A 9,227-nucleotide genomic window follows, 5' to 3' on the forward strand; every position below is an offset into this window, starting at 1 on the left:
TTTGGATAGAATTTCATTTTGATTTTTTTTCCAGGATAATAAAGTTTAAAAAGATGTGAATGCAAAGGCTTATGACAATGGCTTGAAAAATCTCTTAAACTGATTAACAATACACTGCAAATTATCACTCAGGATTATAGAGCCAATTAAAATGACATAGAGAATATTAGCAAGAGGAAATGACAGTACCTGTTATAAGAAAATGTGTTTAAAACTGAAGCATATTTTACCATAAAGGAAACAATTAGTAAATGAGTGCATGATGGAAATGCAGGGGTTTTTTTTGGGGGGGGGGTAGTAATAAATTTCTAGAGAAGGAGTAGTAAATCATAAGTAGATATCAGAACTTAATTAGGGAAATTACCTTGAAGAAACTCTGTTCCTACTGGGGTAGAGAATGGCAGAGAGAAAAAATGAGACTTAGTAAAATTGTAACAAATATGTTATAGCTGCTGGAGATAAATTATTATAGAGTGAAAAAAAAGAGAAATGTTTGAGTAGAGATAACTGGAAATCAGTCGTGGAACTCAGAGCTGCATAATTTTAGTGGCAACCTTTCCAGAATTGTGATTTTTTTTAATGTTATTTAGTTTATTTGTTGGATAAAATAAATGTATAGGTTATAATGTGAAGTTTTCAGACACTTGCTGGTAGATAAATATAGGGACAAGGACATTGTGTCAGGTAGTCAAGGAGTAGTTAATGTGTTATAATGAATAAGAGTTAGAAAAGAATGTGAATCAGGAACAATGTGAATCAGGCAGCAACGATAAACTAAGAGAATAGGGGTCTCACATGAAGAACTTCAGTGAAGGTATGAGGAGCTGAAAATAAGAATTAATAAGTAAGAGGTAAATGGCTAGAGAGCTTGATGTGTTCTTTCACTAGCGAAGATGAGGGGTGATTCAGAAAAACAAGCAAACAAACAAATAACCTGTTGAATGTATAGCACTATGAGGCTAAGGGAGCAATATAATAGACCACATTTTTGGCTCATTTATAATTGGATGTCCATGATGCCTGAAAATAATTTTGCACAACCCTACTGAAGAAAGAGAGTCTGTGACCACCCAACGTAAGTGAAAAGTGAACACCAAACTGGGTGGAATTACAGAGTGCTAGGAGGAATTTGGAGGATAGCCATTTAATAGATCTCTCCAAACTATTTTATAAAAACACAAACTGGCTCCTCAGATGTGTACCTCTTGGTGGAATTGATTGCACACAAAGCCAAGTGGTCAAAGGTAAATGTTCTTTAAAGAACAATATGAATTATAAGGCTTTTGAGCTTTGTCCAAGTATATGATTCTAGGATACTAGGGGAAAATACATCTTCATCAGAGGAGAAATCAGCTTTCTCTTTGGTATGAAGTCATTCTCAGAAGAAAGCTTCCTTCAGGTGGTGTTGACTCTTGTATGATATGGTTGGTCACAGACCCACTCTGGCTCTGTCACAGCTAATAGAGACTATCAAAGAAAGTGATCAGCAGGTGTGAAAAATTCAAGATGGACAAGACCATTTACCTGGAAACCATTTTTTTTCTCACTTTGAAGAGAATAAAGAATCAGTACATGTTACTGATAATTGAAATGAGCCTGACTGGACAAATTTTCTAAATATGTGTGTGTGTGTGTGTGTGTGTGTGTGTGTGTGTGCGTGTGTGTGTGTGTTTGTGATGAGAGGGTAATTGAATAATCAGGATTAGGAGGTAAGAGTTAGTGAGAGGAATGTCAAGGTCACAAATAGAATAATTTCATCAATCCAGAGAGTTAAGGAGTAGGACTGTCCATATAGATTCAGGGAATATGTGAGAGTTAAACTGATGGGAAGACTACTAATTAGTGATTACATATCATCTGCATCCTGGATTTCTCAGTAATCACTTAAACAATTGCTTACAATAGCAAAGAAGTGAGCTTTTCAATGTATTAATTTTTCAAAACTGAAATAACCTTAATACAAAAAAATACATTCAGAATTAAATTCGTATTTTTGTTGAAATTCAACAAGTGAGAGGTTAATTTTTGTTCATATATCTTCATCTTGCCTTGGTGTAGTCTTCCTGAGTAGAGGCCCTTGGAGTAGAATTAAATTGATTTAGAAAATAACCAAAAAGTTATTGCAAATATAAAAAATTATTTTTATCACACAGCAAGATCATTATTAGCTTTTGTATATATATGAAAAATAAATATGTTATTAATCAGATTGTGATAAAAAAAACTTTCGAGATAAACAACTACAACAAATTTTAACATATGGCTGATATTCTATTAGGTAAAAATTTTTCCAGTTCAGAATTTGCAGAAATCTAGCTTGGAACAGAAAATAGAAGAGAGATAACCCACACTGTCTTGTAACAGAAGCTCTAAAGCAGGGAGTTCTAAGCCATCATGTTCAAGCTCAATGGCACAGTCTTCATGCTCTCGGTGCTGACACTGGTGGGGATCCCTGGTCTGGAGTCTGTTCAGGCCTGGATTGGCATCCCTTTCTGTGCCATGTACATTGTTGCTCTGTTTGGGAATTCTCTGATCCTGGTCATCATCAAATCTGAGCGCAGCCTCCACGAGCCCATGTATCTCTTCCTGGCAATGCTTGGAGCCACAGACATTGCTCTCAGTACCTGCATCCTGCCAAAAATGCTAGGAATATTCTGGTTTCATCTGCCCAAGATACACTTTGATGCCTGTCTGTTACAAATGTGGCTTATTCACGCCTTCCAGGCCATTGAGTCAGGTATCCTGCTGGCCATGGCCCTGGACCGCTATGTGGCAATCTGTCATCCTCTGAGACATGCAACCATTTTTACCCACCAACTTCTCACTCAGATTGGGGTTGGGGTGACCCTCAGAGGAGCCCTTCTTGCGATTCCTAGTATCATCCTCATCAAATGCCGGTTGAAGTATTACTGGACCACTGTGGTCTCCCATTCATACTGTGAGCACATGGCCATCGTGAAATTGGCAGCAGAAGATACTAGAATCAACAAGATCTATGGTCTGTTTGTGGCTTTCAGTGTACTTGGCTTTGATATAATCTTCATCACAGTATCCTACATTCAAATATTTATAACTGTCTTCAGTCTGCCTCAGAAGGAAGCCAGGCTGAAAGCCTTTAACACCTGCATTGCCCACATTTGTGTCTTCCTTGAGTTTTATCTCCTGGCTTTCTTCTCCTTCTTTACACACAGGTTTGGATTCCATATTCCACCTTACATTCATATTCTTCTGTCCAATCTTTATCTGCTTGTCCCACCATTGCTCAATCCTATTGTGTATGGTGTGAAGACCAAACAGATTCGAGATCGAGCATCCAAAATTTTCCATTCTAAGAATGCTTCCTGACTTTTTTTTCTTATTTTATATCATACAAGAGGCCTGGTGCATGAAATTTATTTGCGGGTTGGGGGTCCCGTAGCCTGGCCTGCACCCTCTCCAATCTGGCAGTCTGGATCCGGCCTAAACCAGCAGTCGGACATCCCTCTCGCAATCCAGGACTTCTGGCTTCTAACTGCCTCTGCCTGCCTGTCTGATTGCCCCTAACTGTGACCCTGATGGCCTGATTGCCATTAACCACCTCTGCCTGCCTGCCTGCCTGATCTCCCCCCTAACTATTTGCTCCCCCTCTGCCTGTGGATCAGCCTCAGCCCCTGCCAAGGTTGCTCTGCCTGGAAGGAAGTCAGACGTCTGGAAGATATCTAGTCGATCCAGTTAAGTAGCATATTACCCTTTTATTAGTATAGATAAATAACACTCAGAGAAACCATTATTCTTAGCAAGATTCTGTGCTTTCTCTAGTTCATTGTGTGCAAAAAAAAGTTTGCATTCAAGACACTAAGGCTCTAAATGCTATTTAAACCATTTCAGTTTTTTAATGGATGAGGAATTAATTCATCAACAGATGCCATAAGAGACAGAAGAATCATAAAGACTTTTTATTCATTCAGTGAAATTCTTTCCTCAATCTTTCAGTGAGAAAGGGTTTTAAAAACACACTAAATGTAATTGGTTAGCCTCTGATTCAAAATGTTGTTTGTGGTGTTCTTTAAAAACTGAAAAAATCCAGTATGAACTTGAGAATTTTAATGATAATGTTCTAACTTATTTTTGTTTTATTTTGATTTCAGTAATTGCCTTCCTCTTTTTCCTCATCATTTTTTCTAATTTTCATTATCATTCAATTGTGTGTGTGTGTGTGTGTGTGTGTGTGTGTGTGTATGTGACTTACCTTATGGCATTAAAAACTGCTCCAGGCTTATCTTGGATATTTCCTGAACTGGACCACAGGTGTGTTTGGTGCTTGCTATCTGTCTTTCTTTATGGTTCTCTCTGCTGATAGAGTAAAGAATTTTGTGTGTACGCTAACCTATGTAAGTGAACATATCAATAAATATTTCCATATGTAACCATTTATATCTAAATTCAGCTAATTTTCAGTTCCTACTAATATCTGCCACTTTAATTCATTACCACCTGAACCTTTCTGGCCTCTTCTTCTTGCTGATCAGTAAATTTCTCCTTCAACAGTGAAACACCTTCCTTCAATCATCTGTTACCCATTTATTTCATTGGTTATTTCAGTTTAAAGCCCCCTATGATATGATAGTCCTTTCCTCTGTGATAAAAACTTTGTCACCTAGAGTTAGGGGTTCATGGACAGCCCTTTTCCCTTTAGTTCTCATTTCCAAAGTTACTTAGATCAGTGCCTTTTCCCACCATCACCTTCAGGGAGGTTATTTCATTCATCTGCTATACAATTGGACTTTTTTTGTTATAGTCGGCATCTCTCTGAGAACCCTCCAACATCCTCAATAATTGTATTTAATTGAAGGGCCACTCTGTAGTTTAAAGTTTTGTGTTTTTCAAAAATGTATAAGGACATGTATTCTCCATTACAGTCTCATACAAAATAGTTTCATCAACCCCAAAATCGTATGAACTTCACCTATTCACCTTGTGAACAAATGATTTGTAAAGGGACAGAGTAAATATTTTAAGCTTTTATGATCATGTGATTTTTGTCCTAATTGTCACACCAGCATGTTCTTGAATATTGTCATTCATTCAACATATTTTTTATAAAGTAGATGAGATGCCATAGAAACTTAACTCTTGTTTTCATCAATTAGCCTAAGGTTAAAATTGGTTTCAATATATGTTGTTTCTGTAAGAGTTTCAGAACCTATCAATGATGTTCTATGAGGACTTGCTGTATAGGGCAAAAGCTTCCATAAATTGATGTATAAGTTGGCACTCCAATCAGATTTTATTAATAGAAAGAAGCTGCCAGCTAGTGTGGTCTGAGTACTATAGTTTGTCCCATAGACTTGACATGTTCAAATTCTGTGTGATTGATCAAGAGTAACTTTAAACTTTATAGGCACAAAATAACATGTAGCCATTTAGTAAAATATTCAGGTTTTGAGCTAGGTTTATGACCTGGATCCAACGTTATTCATTGTGTACCAGTCTGTGTGGATATTTTCTCTAGTTTCATTACACTGTCCTTTATTTCCCAAGGTGACCAATGCCCTTCATGGTGTCACAGTCTATATATCCTATGGAAAATCCCAACTGCTTTTCTCATTATATGTTTTTCTTTGAAGTTCTCTCTCCTTTTATTTTTATGACACTACTGACTTCTGGATATAAGTTTACTTTTCTTACTAGGCCTATTTACATCCATTGTGATGTTATCTGTACTTGGAATCCTTTGACCTGTTACCTGAAAATATTACTATCATTTTTTAAGTCTGAACTCAGTTTTTTCTCGGTATCTCTTTAGACATGTTTAATTAGATTTTTTTCTCAGACACAGTATTATTTTGGTGTTCCATAATTATTTACACATTTAAAAAACTATATTATATTAAATTTATCTTTTTGTACATTATCTGAATAGATGATGAATTACTTTTATTTTCACTTAATTCCTTTACTTTTCCTCCTCACTTTGTCTTTCATATGTTTTTGGCATATATCTAACTTTTAATAAATCCTCTATGACACTACTGATTCTCTCTTGCTGATTTCTGTGACTTGGTAAGATAAGAAATTTTGTAGGGTAATTTGGGTGAGTGAATAAGAGCAAAATGTTCACTTTTGGACATCTTAACTAAAGAAATAGGATCTCTGGGTATAGATAACTAGTCAGGAACTCAATTTAGACACCTGGAAAAATACCTTTGCTAATTTATTTCCATATTTCCCATGCCTATTATGGCATTGATACAGGTAGTTATGAAAGAAGGCTTTGTTGACCATTGTGATATTTGTGTTCCATTCATTATCTCATTTAATCCTTACTCTGATTCTATAAAGCATAAAAATATTTTTTGCATTCAATCAATGATAAAATCACAATTTACAAACTTAAAAATAAAACTCACCAGCTATTAGTGATGGAAGCAATATTTGAACTTAACTTTTCTCTCCCTACAGATCTAGCTCTAAAATATCTGCTAAAGCCTCTCAAGATATACTCATTGAGAAAATGAATGAATTACATTAGTGTAAGGAAACACACTGCTATATAAGACATAAAAGTTAATAGGATAAATAATAGTCAACAACAAAAAAGAATATTTCTATAGCAAAAAAAAAACAAAACAAAACAACAAAACACACATGAAAAGCCAGTTTTGAGGCATTAACTTATTTGAACACACGCAAATGATTTTTAAATATTTAAAAAATACATATCAACTTTGGTCAAAAATCATAATTTCCAACTCAATGAACTCTCACCCAATGAAATGAGCAAAATGTAAAAGAATGTATTGCACAGATCATTAATACATATGCCTAAAATAGATTCCCCTGTGCTCTATACAAAATAAAATTAATATTATTTATTAAAAAAATAATTATTTACAAATGAAGCCATTAATGAATGTGACCAATAATTTATATTCTTCAAAAAGGTATTTCATGTAAGTATGATTTTGTGTCTCTGGAACTTTTACATAAATTCAGAAACCATAGTAATAGTGATAAAAGGCTACATTGACTGGACATTTATCAAGTAAAATAGAAGTAACTCCTGAAAATTATAATAAGGGGTTAAGGGAGACTCGAGAAAATCTACAACAATATCTAAAATAAAAAAGATCAGATATAGGAGAATTAAATATATTTAAAAAGAGTATTCAATATTCTTAAAGTGAATAAGTATAAGACTTCCATCATGATAGACAATATTGCAAGGTAAAAAGCATATTTTCTGAAGCTAGAGTCCCTGGTTCAAATGCTACATTACTACTTCCTTGTGCCAGTTATATAACCCCTCTGTCTCAGTTTACTAATTGATACAGTGAGCATAATAAACACCTATCTCACTGTATAGTTTTGTGGACTAAAGAAGTAAATACGTGTAAAGTGCTCAGTAAAAAGGCAAATGCACAGGGATCATTTTTTGAAAATTAAGTCATTATTACCATAATAAATCAAAAGAAACTTGAGAATGATCATTTTTACATGAGAATTTTTAAACAGACCATGGAACAAATAACAATGAAAAAACATACCTGTTTGTATAAAATGCATTGTCCAGGGTATTGAGAAACTTTAAATTGTGACAATAATTAGCCTGGTCATTCCACATTTCAGGATATTAAAATGTTATCAATAAACATAAAATATGAAATAATATCAATAATAAATAACAATTGTTGCTAACAATTATTGAAAGCTTCCTATAAAGAGGCAGTCCTTTATTTCTAAAAGAAAGAAAACATAAATGCGCAGCATCAAATATCTCTGATGAAAGACACAGCTGAATGGTGAAATAGCATGTTGGGGACAAGGTTGCAGGTATTGTTAATGCACTAGGACTTCATGAGACAGATTCTACCAACATGAGTTTGTATACATATATATTTCAGTTTTCAGAAATTTTCTTGTTTGGGAAGAAGAGACCCATCACTCGGTCACGAATCTGCTTGGTCTTGACACCATATACCAAGGGATTGACTGTAGGGGGTATCAGAAGGTACAAACTTGCAAAAATTATGTGGACGCTTGGAGGTACCTTCTTGCCAATGCGGTGAGTTAGGAAGCTAAATAGTGCAGGTGTGTAGAAGGCAAGAATAGTGCAGACATGGGCAGCGCAGGTGCCCAGTGCTTTAGAGCGGGCATTCTGGGAAGAGAGCTGAAAGACAGCCTGGAGGATTTTGATATAGGATGTGGCTATGAGCCCTAGGTCCAATATCATCACTGAAAGGGCCACTGAGATGCCATATGCTCTGTTAATGAGAGTGTTGGCACTGGCCAACTTCACCACAGACATGTGCTCACAATAGGTATGATTGATGACATTTTTGGTATAATATGGTAGCCTCTTAATGAGAAGAGGGCAGGGCAAAACCATAAGGGTAGCTCGGGTCATGCTACCCAGACCCATTTTAATGACCATGGTTGTTGTCAGGATGGTTGTATAACGCAGTGGGATGCAAATAGCTACATACCGATCAAAGGCCATGGCAACTAGGAGGGCTGACTCCATTATGCAAAATGTATGAATGAAATACATTTGTACTAGGCACATATTAAAGTCAATCCCATGAGCTTCCAACCAGAAGATACCAAGCATCTTGGGGGCTACGGAAAAGGCAAGAGCCATGTCATTCATTGCCAGCATGGAAAGGAAGAAATACATAGGCTGGTGGAGGCTAGGCTCTAGTTTGATGGTGACAATGATTATGCTGTTCCCCAGCAGAGCCAGGACAAACAATAGGCAGACAGGGATGCCAATCCAGCAGTGAAAGTCTTGCAAACCAGGAATACCAACCAGGAAGAAAGAAGAGATGTAGTGATATGTAGAATTGTCTGCCATGTTAAAACTCAGTAAGTTGCATGCTCATGTACACAGTAGCCAGTTAGTTCTGCAGTGGAAGAAAGCAGTGTAACAGAGTAATTCTTCAATTGCCCAGCAAGTAGAAAATCCAGACACATGATTTAATAGCCTACCGGGAGGGCTGACTCCTCCTAAACCTCTGTCAGTAATCAGGTATACATCTTCACCATTCTAAGTTTCAGCATCTTCACTGGCAAATGAGAAGACTGAGTTCACATATTTCAGATATTTTTTCCTACATTTTGGAATTGTATTCAATTCTACACTGTGGATTATGTGAGATAAACAGTGTTAGAAAAAAAAAAACAAGTTGTCTTTTCAAAGAAATATCAAATGTGGATACATAAACACACACACAATAAGTTACAGGTGT

General features: G+C 35.9%; 2 protein-coding genes across 2 annotated transcripts; one reads left to right on the plus strand and one right to left on the minus strand.

Annotated features, from left to right (window-relative positions):
- The first annotated feature begins 2,394 nt into the window (after positions 1 to 2,394).
- LOC102250984 (olfactory receptor 52A5) lies at positions 2,395 to 3,345 on the plus strand. The gene has a single exon (XM_005880398.1). It carries the CDS (start codon positions 2,395 to 2,397, stop codon positions 3,343 to 3,345), a length of 951 nt encoding a protein of 316 aa, XP_005880460.1.
- A 4,534-nt stretch (positions 3,346 to 7,879) lies between these two features.
- LOC102255445 (putative olfactory receptor 52P1) lies at positions 7,880 to 8,833 on the minus strand. Its single transcript, XM_005880413.1, has one exon. It carries the CDS (start codon positions 8,831 to 8,833, stop codon positions 7,880 to 7,882), a length of 954 nt encoding a protein of 317 aa, XP_005880475.1.
- Between the last annotated feature and the right edge of the window lie 394 nt (positions 8,834 to 9,227).

This window comes from Myotis brandtii, unplaced genomic scaffold (assembly GCF_000412655.1).
Source record: "Myotis brandtii unplaced genomic scaffold, ASM41265v1 scaffold637, whole genome shotgun sequence".
NCBI classification, from domain to species: Eukaryota; Metazoa; Chordata; class Mammalia; order Chiroptera; family Vespertilionidae; genus Myotis; species Myotis brandtii.

What these genes read in the sequence shown, in the direction of transcription:
- LOC102250984 (XM_005880398.1), top strand. Translation starts at nt 2,395, where the DNA reads ATGTTCAAGCTCAATGGCACAGTCTTCATGCTCTCGGTGCTGACACTG.
- LOC102255445 (XM_005880413.1), bottom strand. Translation starts at nt 8,833, where the DNA reads ATGGCAGACAATTCTACATATCACTACATCTCTTCTTTCTTCCTGGTT.